The 19,472-nt window shown below is 46.5% G+C and overlaps 1 protein-coding gene across 2 annotated transcripts in view; it reads left to right on the forward strand.

Moving 5' to 3' along the window:
- Positions 1-4,146: 4,146 nt before the first annotated feature.
- Positions 4,147-19,472, forward strand: part of LDLRAD3 (low density lipoprotein receptor class A domain containing 3) — a 205,098-nt gene continuing 189,772 nt past the window's right edge. For both annotated transcript variants that reach the window (XM_037128266.2, XM_037128267.2), the window contains exon 1: positions 4,147-4,242. In XM_037128266.2, the coding sequence (XP_036984161.1) occupies positions 4,197-4,242 (46 nt within the window). In that variant the 5' untranslated portion in view covers positions 4,147-4,196. The remainder of the gene's footprint in view (positions 4,243-19,472) is intronic.

Below are 19,472 nucleotides of genomic sequence, written 5' to 3' on the forward strand. Positions count from 1 at the left end.
CTTCATTATTTGTTCAGATAAGTTTTCAATTTGTTGCTCTTCCTCTTCTCCTTCTGACACCCATATAATTAGGATGTTTAAAATTGTCCTGGAGGCTCCTAAGCTTCTCCTCATTTTTTTGAATTCTTGTCTCTTCATTCTTTTCTGATTGGATGTTTCTTTCTTTCTTCTGGTCCACACTGTTGATTAGAGTTCCAGTTTCCTTCCCATCACTATTGGTTCCCTGTATATTTTCCTTTATTTCACTTAGCATTGCCTTCATTTTTTTCATCTAATTTGCAACCAAATTCAACCAATCCTATGAGCATCCTGATTACCAGTGTTTTGAACTGTGCATCTGATAGGTTGGCTATCTCTTAATCACTTAGTTGTATTTTTTCCAGTGCTTTGATCTGTTCTTTCATATGGGCCATTTTTTGGGGGGGTCTTGTTCCACCTGTTACATATAACAGGTGAAGCCTTAGGTGTTCACCAGGGCGGGGCAACCCAGTTGCTGGGTTGTGACACTGTATGTGGGAAAGGGGTTGAGAGGGAACAGTGCTGCTTGCTCCGCTCTCTGCCAGATCTCAGTCACTTTCTGCACTACCCACAATCAAATTGGGCCCTTCTGGTGCTGGTTCCAGGGTGGGTGGGCTTGTGTAGGTTCTAGGACCCTGTGGGTCTCTGCAATGAACTCTCCTGTGAGGCTGGGAGTCTCTCCTGGTACCTCAACCCCACGGGTGTTTTCAATCTGTGGTGTGAGGCTTTGTTTCTCCACGGTAGGACCCTGGGTTTCGTGGTCTGTCTTGCTCCCCAGTTGTTCCTCCCAGTTTGTCCACAAGTGAATGTGGGACTGCCTGCTTCCACGTGCGGGAGCCTTGCCAGTCCCCAGCTGCAGCCTTGCCCACCCTGGTCCTCCACCGCCGCTTTGCCGTGAGTCCTCTCTGCCTGGCTGCCCATCTCTGCCACTCCTACTGGTCTGGATGGATATTTCTCCTTTAAACCCTTGGTTGTCAGACTTCCATACAGTTCGATTTTCTGTCAGTTATGGTTGTTTTTTATTTTTAAATTGTTGTCCTTCTTTTGTTTGTGCGAGGAGGCACAGTGTATCTACCTACGCCTCCATCTTGGCCAGCAGTCCTAAACTCTCTCACTCTTTAGTTACAGCACTAATCACCTAAACCTATTAATTATGGCTAAACTCTAACACCCGAATTCTCCTATCATTTTCCCCATTAGTCTGCAGGGTTCGTTTACAAACTAAAGCAACCTAAGATACAAAAGCTACACAATTTTGGAAGCACAGCAGGCTTCTGCCTCAGAGGTCATCTTCTCTAGAACACCCCCAGAAGAATAACTCTGCCACCCTCTGCCAGGCCAGCTGGACCCTAGGCTTTGCCCGGAGTTTCTTCCCACCCCAAATTCCACACATTGGGAAGTGCAGGCAGCTGCAGCACGATCATCCAGGCATCCTCAAGGAAGAAGAGAGCCCAGAGACGAAGAGAACCCGCACCCACCCAGCTGAGAGCCCTTCTTTTATTTCAAATCTTCTTGCTCATAATTCCACACACTCCAGAGGCATTCAGCTTCTCAGCCAGTCCTGTCCTAGACTGTTCACAGTTGCCTCTGCAGACTCCTCCTATGAATCCTCCCTACTTCTCCCCAATGATCTGATCAACTCTCTCTGTATCAGGAATGTGTATGGGTACTACAGAGTATTATACCAAGGACCACAGAGAGACAAAATTCTTTCTTCCCTCCTTCGGCAATGTGAAGCCATGCCAGAACATGCATCCAAGGTCAGAGTGTCTCACTTGTGGTAAATAGAAGACAAAGCATTCTGGCTTTGATTTTTATTAAACCAACATAAAAAGGGCTTGAGATTGGCTCTCTGAAACCCAAACAATTACCACTGGGAGCTATGACATTTTCTGGAAATGGAGTGTCCTGTGTTTTTGATGAAATTCTAAAGAATTGCGAAATAGGAGAGCATAATGAATGGTTTTACCTCCTGCCCAGCTTTTATGGTGAGGAGGTTGCAAGGGATTTGGCAAAACTCTAAAAACAATGGAACTTAAAGAGGACTTCACACTTGTCCAAATGACTTTAAAAACATTAATATATTTAAAACGTGTATGAGATAGATAGATAGATAGATAGATAGACAGACAGACAGACAGACAGATGGAGATGCAGAGAGTAAGCCAGGCACACTAAATCATTTCCAGAGTTGAAGTTCATGTGCCCAAAGGAACCTAAGGAGACAAGAATGACAGTACTGGGTCAAGTCCACTGTCTCTCTGTATTACTAATGTTTGGAGGTGAATGAACAGCTGTAGGAGAAATCACTTGTCTTCTTGGGTGTCATTATCAAAGGCCAAAGGCCTTTCCACAACACATTTCCTGGAAGAATGCACATACTCACATATACCTGAATTTTTGCATAAAATTTGAGGGGCTTTAAAATTCCTCAGAGCCCATGGATGATATCCTAATGTTCATGGATCCCAGGATAAAAAAAAAACCCAAATGGTAACTCTTTGAGAATGGTAACTCTTATGGAGAATTTACATTTTCCATACTTGACAAACTACTTTGTAATATTGAACTTGCTAAACTTTCCTACATCACATCACATTTTCTCATTACCTTAAACGGGCATTGGTATTTTTAACTCTTGACTTGATCCACTTTAGCTTCCATGTTTTCAGACCAGAGCAGACAAAAAGTCAAGGCACTGGATCTTAGCATCCTCCAGGTTGTCTGCAGTGCATCCGAAATGGGATGACGGCCTCCCCTGTGCAATTTCCCTCCGCAAGTGGTCCAGGCACCCACATCCTCTGGACTCCTCCAAACAGATATAATTTATATACAGTAAAACTCACCTGTTTTAGGGATGCAGCTCTGTATGTGTTGACAAATGTATTAAGTTGTGTAACCACCACCCAAATCAAGATGCAAAACAGTCCCTCTGCTCCGAAAAGGTCCCTTGAGCCCCTGAGCACTCACCCCTCTCCCCTAGGCCCAGACCCTGGGAATGACTGAGCTGATTTTGGTCCTTATGGTTCTGCTGCCCCTCGCCCCAAGCCTGATAAATGAAATCTTACAGAATGTACCCTATAGGGCCAGATTCTTTGTCTTAGCATGCTTTTAAGAATCATTCAAATTGTGTTAAATAATATAGCAAAATTTGTTTAGCCAGTCACCAGTTGATGGGCATTTTAGTTATTTCCTGTTTTGGCTTTTTTTCCTCCCCTTCCCCCCCCCCCCCCCATTAGCTTTTTGCTTTTTTGTGGAGTAGGGAATGGAACAGAAAATGAGAGTCTTTCACCATCTGACTCTCAGGAACTTGCACCAGTGCTGTCCAGGAGCCCCAGCTGCACTGAATGAAGCAGCTGTTCATTTCGCACTTGGGTGTGTTCTTTACATTTACTTTTCTACAAATCGGGGCCCAAACGTTCCACTGGTAGACCAGATCCAGATGAAATAACTCATATGGCCAGCCTGTGTACCTTGAAGGTGTTAGCCTCCCTTCTCCAGGTGTGGGTCATGGACCATCAGCCTCCAAATCACCTACAAGTTTGTTAGCAAGGCTCCACCCCAGACTGACGGAATCAGAGTCAGCCTTTAACATGATGCCCAGGTGTTTCGTCGGATGCGTATTAAATTTTGAGAAGCACGGGTCATATTTCACTTTCCCTATTAAAAACAAAAAAGAAACCTAAACAGTTTCTCAGAGTATTCGGCTCTTCCTTCCAACTTTTTCTTTCCCTCTCTGGAGTACAGTAAGCCCATTTTATAGTTGAATAAAGAACACTATTTTGGGTTCGGGGAGGGTGAGCGCCGCATCCTCAGAGGATGGAAGAACAGAGAGAAAAGGAAAGGGGAGAAAGAGAAGGCAGAGAACAGAGCCCGGGCAGTTAGATTCTCGCAGCCAGAGTGAGTGGGCGGCGAGAGGCCAAAAGGGCCGGACCCTCCGCTGCCCCCTCGGCGGCCTCCTGGAGTCGGGACAACCGCGCTGGTAGGCGGACCACGGAGCGCAGCGAGGTCGCTTGCAAAAGTTCAAGCCGGGCTGGGCAGAGCCTGCGGGGCCGAAGCGGGCGGGGCGGAGGGTGGAGGGACAGCTGGGGGGCGGGGCCGGCGCGGCGAGGGGCGGGGTCAGCGCCAAGGCCGCGGGGGCAGCGACTGCGCCGGGTTGCGGGAGCGGCGGCCGTGCCATGTGGCTGCTGGGGCCGCTGTGCCTGCTGCTGGGCAGCGCGGCTGGTGAGTCGGGGGGCGTCCGGCGAACTTCCTGCGGGGTGCTGGGCGCGGCGGCCGGGCTACCATAGCGCCCCCTCCCCGCGCCTGGGCTGCGTCTCCTGGCGCGGGTGTGCAGGGAGGGCGGACCCCGGCGCCGGGCTGGCCGGGACCCGGGCGAGGGGCCGCGGCGGGGTGCGCGCGGTCCTATTGTGTGGGCGTGCGCGCCGGCTTCTGCTGTGTGGTGTGTATGCGCGGGCGGGGCTTTGTGTGCAGCCCGGCTCTGGGGAGTCCGGCAACTGCCCCGATTGGGCGTAGCTCGAGTGAGTCTGTGTGTTGTGTGTGTTGGGGAAAAGCGGAGAGGAAAGGAGAGAACTCTTCCCTAATCCCATTTTCCCATATGCCCGGGTACTCGGAGCTGGCTAGCCTCCCCAGACGTTCTTCCCTGGTCTCTTTCGTACACCTCCGGGCCTCAGTTTCCCATCCTCGATCGCTGGGCGAGCTGTATCGCCGCTTCCTTCCACTCCTCCCTGGACTGTGTTTGGTTTGGGCAAAGAGATGAAGCAAGGCTGGGCCTGGGAATTAATAATCTTCCCTACTGGTTCTGGGATCAGATCATTTATTTGTCATCTGACCATCCTCACTCGCCCTTCAATGGGCGCCCTGATTGGCGAGGTGCCCTAGGAGAGGACCCGGGCTTCGTCTGGAGGGCTTTTGAATCTGGCATCACCGTAGTGAGTGCATCCTGAGGTGCAGAGGAGCAGCAAGCGTCTTTTCCTCCCAGACAGCGTGCTGTTCCCAGGAACTTTTCTGCTGATGTGGGCACGCTCCGAATTGCAGTCCGGGAGCCCTTCCTCCCCTGTCCCTGCCCGCCGCCACAGCTGTCAGCTGCCCCTCCTCGCCTCCACTCGCCTTTGGCCCCCTGATGTTTATTTCTGGGCAGCTGATGCCCAGAAAGTGGGTGACAGGCCCAGTGAACTTTCTTCAGCAGCAGCTTGCTTGCCTGACATTTGTGGCATCCACATATGTAATTTATGCCTGATTTCCCACAGTGCTTCTAGCTATGTGCTGTGGAGGTGTCTTTTTGGTGGTGTGTCTGTAGGGGAAGTTGAGGCTCATTTCATTTTGACCCCTGCCCCTCCCCCCAGGAGCGTGCTGAGAGAAATCTCCCTTCTTCATTGAAGTTCAGGTCCTGGCCACTGGGCAACCTTTTCAAAGCCCCTCCCCACTCCTCACAGACTCTCTTTAGATATCTGTGAGTTTGTTGTGGCTTCCAGTGAGGGTGGAATGCTGGTGGCTGCTATGGATTTTTAACCAGGTCTGGGTCAGAGTGCCCTGTTTCTCTTGAACTATTGGGCCATCCCAGGGAGGGAGTTCCAAGGGGGCATTGGCAGCCACTTGTTGACATGAATGATTATTTGGAAGCAGAGCAGGCAGACTTCCTGGGCATCTGAGACATAAAGATTCACCTAGATTCACGTTCTCAATTTGCATAACCATGGTGTGTCCCATGGTAACGCCCAAGTAGGACAGCCTGGAAGCCTGTGTGTGTGTGTGTGTGTGTGTGTGTGAGCTGCTTGTGGCTCAGTGGAAACTATTTTTTGCATCTCCCAGTTGGTCCTGGTTGCTTTGATTGAGTCCCCATCTCCATAAAAATAGCTATAAAGTTAATTTTGTTCTTCTCTTGTTCAGTATTGGCTACTTAACACATGTGTACATATAAAATAGGGCTAAAATAAATAGAATGGTCAGAGTGGGGTGGGGTCACAGGACTGCCTAACTGTCCCAGGTGGTGTTTTTCCATTATCCATGGTCATTGAGCCTGTGTGGCTTTGAGGCACCTCTAGAGCTGCTGGTTTATAACCCTCTAGGCAGGTGTGGGTGTGTCCGTATTTCATGTTGCATTAAGCATCTCTTCCTAGCACAGATTTCTCCTTGACCTGACGCGAAGTGTTACGAGAAGCAGGGCTGGCCATTTTTCCTGATGCTGGCCTGGTGTCCTGAGCTGCCCGCCTGTAGAGAAGCCCGTGTGGTTCAGTTTGGGGTCCATCGCAGGACCAGAGACCCTGCCATTGTATCCCACCTCCTACATCTTGATCCTCTTCTGGGAAGTTGATGAAACGAGAGATTGTTTAAGCCAGTACCACAGATTTGTTTGTCTCTTTGATAGTCTCTGAAGAAACCTGGGGTCAAAGTGGAGGCTGAGTCAGAGTTCCCTGTCTTTGTGGGGCTTCAAGGCCATGGGCATTCCAAGAACAGTTTGGCAGCCTTTGTTATTCAGGAACCATCTCAGACACCTTCATTTTTTTTCTTCCTTTGTTTTTATTGCTTGTGTTAGGGAAGTGAAGCATTGATTTTTGGCTGCTATTATTTTTTAATGTATCCTGTGAGAAAGACTCTGCCCATACAATGTCCAGTTTCTCTTCACACAGTGGTCTGGGTGGGTTTAAGTGCTCTGAAAGTAGACATGTGTAAATGGTGGTCAGTCTTCTTACCTCCTCCCAGGCTGACCTTTGATTAGATTCCTTGACATTCTCTTCCTGTCAGTGAAAAGGCTCAAGGTTCCCCCATATGTACTCCCAGGAGTATGGCTATTGACCTTTTTTTCCTGGAAAGATCTGCTTAATGGTGTCAGCAGGTGGATTTCATTATTAATTTTTACTAGCATAGTAGCTTGGTGCAGCCCAGCCCAGGTAGGTGAGACTGTGCACTGAAGTACAAATAAACACACCTCGTTGCTTTTCATCTTCAAAGAGCTGAGCAGAAGCCTCCCTCCTGGGGTGTGGGGTGTTTTTTCCTGACAGCCCACTTAGGCCATTTACTTTGGGATTAGTGGGGGAAGGACAGGGGTGTGAGTAGGAAAGGGCAGGAAGGTAATGTCTGCGCCTCCGAGACTGGTTCAGACACTTTCTGGCCAAAGTCTCCAGAGTAACTTGAAAGTGGGTTTGTATCATCACCTTCGTAAAACAGTTGAGAGAATTTTGGGATTAGGAAAGTTAATAGATAAATAATCTCATATTACAGATGTGCTCTTTTTACCACCTTGCATGTTTGCATATTGAGGGGAGGACAGAGAACCTGGTATTTGTGGAAGGAATATCTTTGCGTGAGCCTCTTTGCTTGCCACTTTAAACACGTATCTTGCTGAATTTTTCCAATGCTATGGTATGGCAGGAAGTTATTTTATGGTTTGTGAGACAGCATCGTTACCCAGAATGAGGGAGGAAGGACGGGAGCTTGGATTCCAACCCGTTTCTCTTGGCTCTCCACCTGGGTGTTCCCAGTTTCCAGGCCTGGCGCTTCCATACCTTCCTTCCCACGGCTTCTGTGCGTTAGCAGCCAATGAGGTTACTTCCAGAGATACCCCCTTCCCAAATCTGTTCACGCCGTGGTCACTGCTCCGAATTTAGCAGTCACTGTTTTTGGTAAATACATAAAGTAAATCTCAATCCTTAAGGAATCTCATTTCAAAATAGCACTGATCTTCTTGCTGTGTGCAAGGCGGGGAAGATGGCAGGAAGATACCCCGGGCCGCCACCGTGAGATTTCTTGACCCGAGCTGTAGGGGGTTCGCTGTTGTTCATTAAGCTGTGTCTTTATATTTCCCCCTTTTCTTACACGTTATTGGATCTTACAGTTGACAAAAGATAACTGCATGCCGTGCAAGCAAGTTGGAGTGATGGAACTGTTTGTAGCTGGGAGATAGTCTCGGGGACAAATCTGTTTCTGGTTGTAGAGTTTTCCTTGTTTGTTCTCTTTGCCTCTTTCTTTCTCCTTTTGGAGTATTTTGGAAAGGCTTGGGTCATCCAAACTCGTGCAGCTTTTCTACCAGTGACACCCTGGGGGCACTTTTAAGTTGGCTGCTTCATCATGCGGGCGTACGTACGTACGTACGTACGTACGTGCGTACGTGCATGCGTGCGTATGCGTGTAAGTTCCCTTCTTTTCATGGCAATTGTCGTAAAAGAATTTACTCTCTTGGGTCCCGAGGAATGCCCTTAAAAATGTTTGGTGGGAGAGCATGTGGGTACTTTGCAGATGTTGCATTTGCTTGTCACATCATTTGCCTGCTGTGTAACGATGCTCACCGGGGTAAGTAGGATTTTGTGGCAGGGTCGCTGCGCAGCCCAAGGGATGGCAGATACTTCAGGCAGGGTCGTTAGGGTTTCTGGAGCTGATGGCGTGGATGGGGTTAGTCTCAGTTTCGGTGCTGTTGACATTTTGGGCTGCCTAGTTCTTTGTTGGGGGAGGAGCGAGGTGTCCTGCCATTGTAGACTATGTAGCAGCATCTCTGGGTCTAGATGCCGGTACCACTCCCCCAAACCCTCCCACCAGCAGTTGTCACAGCCATACCGGTCATTACCAAATGCCCTCTGGGGGCAAAGTCACTTCGTTGAGAACCCCAGTTGAGAACCTCGGCCTAGTCGAGCAGGCCTGCCCGCCATACCTCTTGAACATTGTTACTCCTCATCCTAAAAATGTGTTCTGGATGCAGTGGGTCAGGGGGTCATCCTCCTCCCGAGGGGTCTTTTAGTCATCAGGTTCCCCGCAAGTTCCATGTGAAGACCCATTCTTAGCTACAAATGTGTCAGTACTGACCTTTTCCCTCCCACTTTCCCTTGTGGCATCGTGCAAACTTCTGGGGTTTTAAGATTGTATTTTTCTTTGGTTTTCTTGGGAAAGACTTGCTGAGAAAGCAGCAGGTAAAGGGCAGGTGGCACCTGACACCAAGAGCCACCTGGTTCCCTGAATGTTGAACTTGGGAGGTTCACTGGCCCTGGGAGGGAAGGGAGAAGCTGCCTCAAAGTTTGCCTTGGGAGTCATGTGTTGAAATCCTAGCCCTGGAAGTCCCTCTTCCTCCTCTCTACAGAGCCCTTATTGTTCTTTTCAGTTCCCCTTACCCTCCCAGAATTCCGTTTCCCTTCCCATCAAAGGTCTTTACAACTTGAGTCAGTTCTGCAGGTGGTGGAGAAAATCATCTGTACTAATAGTAAGTGGGTTTTGGAGAAATTTTTGTCTTCGAATTTGTCTCTGGTCTTATAAAAGCTATGCCATATATCGTTTTATAACACTTGGATTCTTTAGGACAAGTCTTCCAGCCGTCGTTTCCTTTGCTCAGTTGTTTCCTTCTTTGAGTTTTTACTTTCTCCTCTTCAGACTAGTAGTGTACTTTGCCTGCTGCTGTCCTCTTTTGTGCAGGAATTTGCAGGAAGAAAGGAGGTGCTGAGAAGAGGGACGCTGGGCTTGCAGGGGAGGTGCGCCCATTGATCAGGCACGTGTGTCTCCAGGGAGGAGGTCTGGCTTCCCAAGCATGCAAATATTCTTACCCTTTTTGTCTTTGGGTAACTAGAAATTCTTCTGAAAGCTTTGTTTGGCTGTTCGTTAGTGTGGTACCCACCCTGGCACTGTGCTGTGCTCTCAGGATGGAAAGTGGTGTGAAACCCATGCTTTTTTCTTGAAGAATCAAGTGATCCAGGGATGGAGATGGGGTTGCTTACCCTCTTTTCATTGTCTGGGAAGAGCAGAGGCACTTTTCCCCAAGTGGTAAAAAAAAAAAAAAAAAAAGGCATTCCTAAATGTGGGATATGCTGATGGATTTATGGCCTTGGTGGGGACATCGTGGGCTTGGGGAAACATGGATGCACTGTCCTGTGGCATATTTAATGGATGGATCTTTTTTTTTAAGATTTTATTTATTTTAGAGAGGGGAAGGGAGGGAGAAAGAGAGGGAGAGAAACATCAGTATATGGTTGCCTCTTGCGCACTCCTGACTGGGGATCTGGCCTGCAACCCAGGCCTGTGCCCTGACTGGGAATCAAACCGATGACCCTTTGATTCACAGGCTGGCCTGGCACTCAGTCCACTGAGCCACACCAGCCAGGGCTGGATGAGCCATTTTGGACAGGTTTCAGAGGTGACGACGTATGGCTTAGCTTGTTTCCTTAGCTTTCCAGGTACAATGTTGCTGCTTTAGGACTTTATGTATGTTGCTGCTTTTAGACTCCAGTAGCTACTCTCTGTCGGCTCCTGAGATTTGGACAAGACATTTCTTCTGTGGTTTGTGGCTTTCTTCTACTTTATTTTAGGTTAGTCTATCTATCAACCACCTATCTGTCCATCCATTCATCCATCCACCCAGCCACTTCCGCATCCATTTATCTGTCTCTCCTCTTTTAGTCTGGAATCCTTCTAGGTTGTAAACTGCTTGAGAGTTGAGATCACATTTCTTACTTCTTTTGTATCATCTAGAAACACAGTAATGGCTACCACTCATTGAAAATTTACTCTCTTTGGCAGGGTACCAAGACGGGACACTTACTGTTCTGTTGTAATCTTCTGAAACTAAAAACATTGTAAAAAATTCAATACACGCTCATTATAAAAATCTCAAACAAAATAGAAATAATTACAATGGAGGATTAAAATCTTCCTCCATCCTCCATTTACATTCTCTCCCCTTTTCTGAATGAAGTTTAACTATAATATATCAGTGTAACCCTAATATGGATTATACACCCATTCACACATGCATGTATATATATACATGTGTAGTTTAATGAGCTCATACTTGTTTACATTTGTAGTCGCTTTTATTAATTTACAGTATTTTGTTAGCTGTGCTTTGAGCTGTGTGAATTGGCCACATTTGTCTTCCTTTGGTTTAGACACTTTGATTATTCCAAAGCTTTTGGCATTTTCACTCGCCTTCCCTTGCATTGCTCAGTTTCGTGAATGGCACTCTCCTTACTACCTCTATTTCGGAAGCAGAGTGCAATATAGTTTCAACTCTTTGTGAGTGCCTTCCATAAGTCCTTTAAAGTGCTTGGTTCTTGCTTTGCAGAAAATATGGAATTGTAGTCATTCTTCCAGTAACAGAGATTTGCTTCACTATTAATCAGGTTTATGCTCTTTCCTTGCTGTCTTGTATACACAGTAACTTTTCATTTCAGTGCCAGATTTTAGCATAATCTTCTAAAGGACATTGTAAATAGGTAAATTCAACCTCTGTGGTGCCAACATGCACAGAACTGGATGGAAGTGATATAACACGTGAATGGCTGTGACCAAGTTCACCCAGTCACTGCCCATGACCGAGAAATCACAGCTTCCGCCCATCCTGCGCTATCAGAAGGTGCTCTTGGCTCTTCGATGTAGCTTGAATTCTGAGGTTACGATACTAAAGGTACGTGTCTTCTTGGTTGTCTTTCTTTTAGTTCTTATGTAGCTTCCCATTGTTTTAAAAACAGCTTTAAATACATCTTCTGGGATACGTGTATACTTCAGTTTATTTAGTGCTTCCACTGCTGATAAATCATTTCTTTTTCACAGCAGTTTATTCAGGTAGGTAGTATGCTCTGCCATTTTATAGGTGAGGAAACTAGAGGGTTAAATGGTTTCTTTCAAGCCCTGAGCCCATTAGAGGTGGTGTGGGAATTGGCAGGTAGATCTACACAGCTTCAACCTGTGCTCCTAACCACTGACTCGATGGCTTTGGCTTAGAACAGACACTCAAGTTCATGTTTAATGAAGAAGTGCACTGTGTAGCTTGTGTGGGGCAGGGGTGTCCAGCCCATGGCCCGTGGGCCGCATGTATCCCAGGAGGGCTATGAATGTGGCCCAACACAAAATTGTCAATTTACTTAAGACATTATAAGATTTTTTGTGTGATTACATGTCACGATGTATTTAACTTGTGGCCCAAGACAACTCTTCTTCCAGTGTGGCCCAGAGATTCCAAAAGGTCGGCCACCCCTACCCCTGTAAAAGAATCCCATCGGTGGGTAGTGATGTCAGTATTGACTTCTCGCTTACTGTTTTGGATGGGATGATCTGTTAGAGAGCTGTTGAAGTGCCGGGGGGGGGGCGGGGGGCTGGCATCCTAAACTGATTTCATTCAAGCGGGGTCTTTGGCAGATTGAAACGTGTTCTGTCATTCCCTCCGTGGAGAACTCGTCATTCTAGGCATTTAAATTGACCTTTGCAGAGGCTTGATTTGTTAAAAGAAACAACAATGATAAATTATTCCAGCACCATGAGACTTGCCTTGGAATATACTGATGATGGAGAATGTTTCTCCCGGCTTTGGGGGGAATATTTGGTTGGAATACCAACCAAAAGCAGTTTCATGCCTCTCAACTAGTTCTGGCTGCCAGATAGAAGGGCCCACTGTTTAAACGGTCTAGGAGTAGATTTTTAAGACAGAAATAATAATGCCAATTTTAGTGCCTCATATAAAAAGAAAAATGTAAGGTTTTTTCTTACTTTCTGATCCCAAGCTTAAGCTTATATGATTCACATATGAGAGAACTTTTTCTGAACTTACTGTAGAAGGTGGAATGTTACCGTACTGCTCCAGAAAGAAGCTCGAAATAATTTGCTCCATCTTGTTAATGCGAACCAGGGGGCTCTTGTGAGCGCTACGTCGTGCCTTGTGAGAAAGTAATGCTGCGGGTCTGTAAAGTGTTAAAACGTTGGCCGCCCAGAATGAGCTTCAGGCTTCCAAACTCTCACTCCCATGCTCCCTGCAAGCCGGCCTCTCCTTGCACGAGTCGCTGTGATACTGGAAGACTGTACCTTGGGTTGAGTGTGCCGGGGCCGTACCCAACTGTCATTTTCAACAGACAGCACAGAGTGAAGGCGAGGGTTGTCCCTGGCTGGGAGAGAGGCCACAGGAGGGAGGGCAGCCATTTAGCTTCGTCTGGAACAGGCCCCCTCAGCAACTGGAGGGGTGTGGGAGTCATGAATAACTCCATTTAGAAGACCTGCAGGCGCAAGGTGCCAAGTGTTCCCCCTGGGGCGTTTGTGTGTCTGTTGGCGTAGAGGAACGAAAGCATAAAGGGTGTTTAACTTTACTGCGTTAAAAATCCCTTTTTGTTATTATAAGGCCCAGTGAGGTTGGCTTTGTGGGTATCAGAAGTGTTGTCTGTGATGGCATTACTGGAACATTTTCCTCCATCGTTAGCCTGGAACCAGCGCAGTGTTCTTGAGGAGTCATTAAGCTAATTGGACATGGCCGAAAAACGAGCCCTCGTCACACGTGCAGCTCCACGAGCTAGAAAAAAACCTCTCCGTTGGTTTGGAAAGTTCTAAATTTAACTTTTTTTTAAAAATAAAAATAAAATGGGGGAGTTTGGGGACAGAAAAGGGATTAGCAACGTAAGGCATTGTGTCACAAAAAAACTTCATCAGGAGAAATTGGAAGCCGTGAACAATGGGTACTGCTAAGAGAAACCAGAACAGAACTGAACAAGGGGTTTGAAGAACAGACTTGATGAACACATCAGCCTAAGTTCGATCAGAAAGTGTGATAGCAGCGACTGAGCCCCGCCGTCGGCAGGGCTGAAGCTGACGGGAGCTGCAGTCGAGGACTAAAGTTGGGAAGAACGACTTGCATCAGGAGTATTCTGTATTAACGACGGCAGCACTCGCCTTACAGTGTTGCAGAGAAACCGTAGACCTTGGCAGGACCTACGAAGGTCAGCAGGGAGGCAGAAGGTGTGAGTGAGTGTGCCCGAGGTTTGTGTTGCCCAAGTAGATGGTAGTGAAAATCCAGGAAAAACCAACAGATGTCAAAAGTTTACCATATTTTGCCATGCATCATGCGCACTTTTATGCCCAAATTTTTAAGGGAAAGATGAGGGTGCACATTCTACATGGGTAGTACCCGGTATACCTTGTATCTGTTCTTGTGTTTTGTAATCATTTGTTACAGAAAATTTCTTGTACCAGTATCTGTTCAAAAATAAATGCTCAAGTGACTTTATAATACAGAAAGCAAGTATCTAAATATAAATAAATAAAAAGGAATTAAAACGAAAGATGTTTTTCCTGGAAGTGTGGGACAAAGACGTGGGTATGCATTATGCCCAGAAGCACATAATAGGTGGCAGAATGCGGGAATAAGGGCGTCCAGTTTTTGAATCATGAACCTGCCAAAGGAAATGGAGATGCACAGAAACTGGAATGTATCTTCAGGGGCGAGAACTCTGTCCAGCACTGAGCGGGCAACATGGGTACTTTTGAAAGTGCCCATAATACGTTTCTTGGCAACGGTCCTCACCAGAAGAAAGAACTCTTCCTTTCTTATAATGAAAGTTCCGTGAGGCAGGATGGGATCTGTCTTCACCTCTGATATCTATCTTATTTGCTGATTTTTTTCCAGCACCTGAGTCAGTGCTTGGCATAGTGTCAGTGACCCAGTAAGGTCACCTGTCAGTTACCAGAAGGAATGGAGCTGATCTCTGGAGACGTGTACCAGTGACCGAAGGAGAGAAGGGCTTGAGGGAAGAACTGAAGTTCACCTGGCCAAGTCACCTTTGCCCTTTGGTGACACATGATATTTCCTCCAGGTTTTAGAACGGTCTCATTCCTCTCCCAAGACCAGAGATACCTTTGGCTTTAAAAGGCAAAGAGAAAGAGGCCTTTGAGACAGAAATGGATTATAGCAATTTAAAGTCAGATGATACGTTAAGACTAGTATGCGTGGCATATATAAAAGGCTTGACAGGTCAATGGAAACTGCTGTGCATCTTAATTCCATTTGAAGGGAGTTTACATAGTTTACTGTAATGAGTAGGAGAAGTTACCAAGAGGAAAAAGTGAAAACAGTTCTGTTTTATGAAGTATGAATGTCAGAAACATTAAATAGAAGAAGTCGAAGACTATCTTTTGGTCTAATGTAAAAGGAAATAAAAGTTTTCTGCTGAAGTCACACAAATGATCCAAGGAAGGAAGTGCATCGATAAGTACAGTCTCAGAGGGACATGGAAGGTGATCTAACTACATCATGTACAGACTGCCTGAATGTGGAACTGTCACTCTTATTGAGAAAAAAAATCGCCCGTCAATATATTCACTGTAGGAAGAGTAGTAAAAGCCAAGAGATATAAGTGAAAGGAAGAGTTAGGGTAATGAAATCCATTCTGGAAGAGCTACTTTCAAGGTATCAGATCAGTAATTTCATGGCCTTAAGCATTAAGATAGATAAACAGGATTACTGCAGACGGCAAAAGGTTCATTAAACAACAAGTATCCGATAATCCCACATAAAAAGACATAAAGAATTAGGAACCTAATTAAAGGGTGTTGAAGGTTCTTTAAGTATAAAATTAGCCAGGGCTTGCCAGATTTTGGAAGGTTAAACTGTTTAGAGAATACATAATTTTAATGTTTCAAAGGAGAAGTCGGTGGGAATAGAGAAACGCCAGATCTGAACTGTGCTGGTGGCTTGGTGATAAGTGTCTGCAGTTGGGAGTGGCAGGTGGCACTGACTGGTTCCTTGGGACAGCCCTGGGGCCCCTCCTCCTTGAACCTGCTCTCTGGGTGTGTGGAAATGCTTGCTCTTGAAAGCTTTGAGGGTAACGTGCTCCCTGCTAATGCGATGAGAAGGTTGATTAAGCTCCGAGTTGGGCTTAGTGACTGTGACACCAGCGTGTGGCCAGGGGATTGTCAGTGGTGGGAATTGGCAGGAGCAGTTGAGGCCTGCCGCATGGATAAAGAAGGGTTGCAGAGGTTATGGAGAAGAAAAGTATATCTTTGCGCATATATATATATGCAAAAACTGCTATTATTTAAATTATGTCTTAGAAGAAACCTGTTTTTGCCCTGGCTGGTGTGGCTCAGTGGATTGAGCACCAGCCTGCAAACTGAAAGACTGCCAGTTCGATTCCCAGTCAGGGCACATACCTGGGTTGTGGGCCAGGCCTCCAGTAGGGGCACATGAGAGGCAGCCACACACTGATGTTTCTCTCCCTCCCTTCCCCTCTGTCTAAAAAAGAAAAAAAAAGAGACACGTTTTCTCTTTGAAGATTATAGTATAGAGATTGTGTAGTCCGTACTACACAATCAAAGTGTGCGCTCCAGGCCAACAGCACCAATACCACGTGAATGGGAATCTGCATTATAACAAGATCTTCAGGTAATCCGTGTGCATGTTACAGTTTGAGAGCCTTTCCAGTGAGTCAGCCTGGGTTCAAATGCCGCTCACTACCTTGATCTTGGCCTGGTTTCTTAAAGCTTTTTCAGCGCACTGTGTCTTCATCTGTAAACAGAGGTAATGATGGTCCCTAGCATGTCTGAATATTTTAAATGAGATACAGCGCATGTAAACCACTCAGCCTTTAATTGCTCACAAAATGCGAGTTATTTATTTTAATAATTATTTAGGTTTGTTATAAAATTTGAGCAGACAATTAGAAAAACAAAGTTCCAGTCTTACAACCCAAAGACTGTTAGCACGTTGGTTTATTTTCTTTGATTTTATATGGTTTTGATCATACTCGGAATAGAATTTTACATCCCGTCCTCTTCACTTGAGAATACAGTCTAAGCGTTTTTCTTTGTTAAAGGAATCTGGGAGCACAAATGGTTCAGCATCACAGGACGGCCAGGTGTACCCACCCTTCAGTGTCGGCTGTAAAAACCGTCCCTCACAGCCGAGTCGGTGGTGCGCTCTCTCGCAGCTTGTCCCTCTCCCCATACCTAGGGGTGGTGTTACCTCTCCTGTCTGATTTTACCTGGTGGTCGTGAGGGTCCAGTGGGAACCGTGTGTGTGTGTGTGTGTGTGTGTGAAAACTGCTAGTGACAGGCAAAATCTTGTTCGCATCTATGTTACTGTACATGGGTGGTCTGAATATGCAGAAGAAGCTGAGAAACATAATTACCCAGTGACTCAAGAATTCCTCTTCTAGGGCTTTATTCTGATTAAGTAGCTTGGGATGTGTGCAGACATTCAGCCAGGAGGATGTGTAGGACAGCTAACAAAATAGTCACTAGAGAGGGTGACTTGTCCCACCGATCCGCTAAAACACTGTGTAGGCAGGAAGAAAGACTCCATAGATCTGTGCTCTCCAGTAAGATACCCGTTACCCGCATGTGGCTACTTAAATCAGTTGAGATTAGGTAAAATCAAAAATTCAGTTCTTCACTTACACCAGACACGTTTCAGGTGCTCAGGAGCCTCCTGTGGGCAGTGGCCGCCGTGGTGCCCCGCCCAGACGTGTGTGACATTTTCGTCATCTCGGAAAGTCCTTTCGGATGGTACCGCCAGGGCTGCTCTGGAAGGGTAGCTCTAACATAGAAGGAAAATCCTTATGAAACAGAGTGATTCAGACTTGTGTGAGTGTGTCTGGGGGGGGGTCGTGGGGAGAGGGAGAAATTGCCCCTTGCCCCCTGGGGCACAGCGTGGCATTTCTTCATTTTTCTAAACTCAGTCACTCTAGCTCCGACGGCCCCTCACTCAAAGAGCTAGCGATTTGGGGCAGGTCAGTCGTTGACTCTCCTCCTCCCCTGGGTTCTCTCAGGACCCTTGGGTGCTGGACCACACTGGTGTTACTGTTGCTTTTTGTTCCAAAGCCCACCGCCTTCTCCTCTGCCAAACACTTCAGTCTACCTCTTCCCATAAATTAACTCCCACCCACATTTCACAGCAGTTTATAAGGGTTGGGGGAGATGAAGCCCCCATTCAGACTGGTGGGGATAGTGTTACCTCTGCAGGGGAAAGACCGTAACGAGTGAAACTCTGATCCCCTTGGACGTGTGTGCTCTGCTTTCGTCCAGTTCGCAGGCTGTAGTGGACACTAAGAGGGCTCTGCTGTGGTGGGGGCCTCCGTCTCCACCCCTCCCTGCAGCTTGAGGCCTCAGGGCACCCAGGCCCTGTGGGAAAGTTCTCCCTGCCTTGACGGTGGAGTCAACTGACACAGCCCGTGGCCCGACTTCTTGGAAGATGTTATTACTGCCCAAGTGCTCGCTCTTGTTGGATTTGTAGCACCTGATTCTGGCCAGCTCGACTGAGAAGGGAAGGTGTCTCCCAGCTCACTCATTTCCCCACAGCTCAGTGCGGCCTTTATGTATAGAGTGTGTGCCTCATTTGCTGTCTAGTCTTGCTGTTGACTTAGGCTGTGCCTGTGTTTGTACAGTTTCTCCAAAAATGCTTCGTGTTCACCCTTCACCACCCTGCTAGTGTGTCCAGAAAGCTGGCTTCCCATAGGTAACTGCCAACCACAAAGTCAGTCTCACCTCTTTTTTTTTACTTGATGTATGTGTAGATTGTAAATGTCAGGGTTTCCTTCCTTTTTATGGCTGAATAATATTCTGTCATCCCTCTTCTTAGTGGCTGCCTCTGCCTTGGATTGTTTGTGTTGGACTTAAAACATGGTATTCTAATTTATTTATCCTCATTTTCTATCTTAAGTGGTTATTAGATTACTAAAAGAGTAACTTGGGTGTTTTACATACGTACTTTTTAATTACCTGAAATTCTGGAACTTATCAAACTTCGTAAAAGAATCAAGAGTAATATAACAAATACTAGTGTAATTATCATACGAATCTATCACATTTTTAACATTTGCCATTTTAGTTTAGGTTGTTTTCTAGAAGACTATGTTACAGATGCTCTGAAAAAGTTTCCGTCACCTTGTTACTTTTTCTCTTCTGCCCGGAGGTTCCTACTCCTCCCGAGCTGGTGTAGAACCCTTCTGTCCATGTTCGAATTTTTTACCTCATTGTGTGCATCTGTATCCAGTGTATCATACTTTAATGCGTATAGAATGCTATCATACTGTGTATACTTTTGCAACTTACATTTTCATTAAAAATTTTTAAAAACTGAACTGATTATAGAGAGAAGAATGGGGGGAGAGAAAGAGAGAAAGAAACAGAAAAAGCAAATTATTGATTATTTTATTTATTTATTTATGCAGTCATTGGTTGATTCTTGTATGTGCCCTGACAGGGGATCAAACCTAAAACCTTGGCATATCAGTGTAACAGGGTGCAGCCAAGGGGAGCCCCAAATAGGGATTTCTAATGGGCCCCAGAACTCAGTGTCCAGGAAATATTAGAAAAATATATATGTGTAGGATGTTCTCACCCTGACAAGTCTGAGCTGGGGAATGGGACACATGGGGCAGGGCATTGAGAGTTTTGAATGCAACAGCTTTGCAGCTAACCTCTAGAATGGTCATTTAATATATCTATAACCTCTAACTGGTCTCATGGATATGTTAGATAGCTGTGGCCATGATTTGAGCCAGGGGGATGGGAGTGACTTCCACCCATGATGTAACTGGGAGGCAACTCCCCCTGGTTACAGCGCCTGTGTGGGAGCTTGGAGAAGATTGGTTCCACACCACAGGTCAACGCCTGCCTGGACTTACTATGGCAGCCCAGTAAAACTGGAAAAATATGGGAATGCTGGCAGCTGTGGCCAATTGTGGGCGGAGTCGGAAATGGTGCGGCAGAGGAAGATTGGCACT

The sequence above is a fragment of the Artibeus jamaicensis genome, unplaced genomic scaffold (assembly GCF_021234435.1).
Source record: "Artibeus jamaicensis isolate MK-2021 breed Jamaican fruit bat unplaced genomic scaffold, CSHL_Jam_final contig_797, whole genome shotgun sequence".
In the NCBI taxonomy this organism is placed as follows: domain Eukaryota; kingdom Metazoa; phylum Chordata; class Mammalia; order Chiroptera; family Phyllostomidae; genus Artibeus; species Artibeus jamaicensis.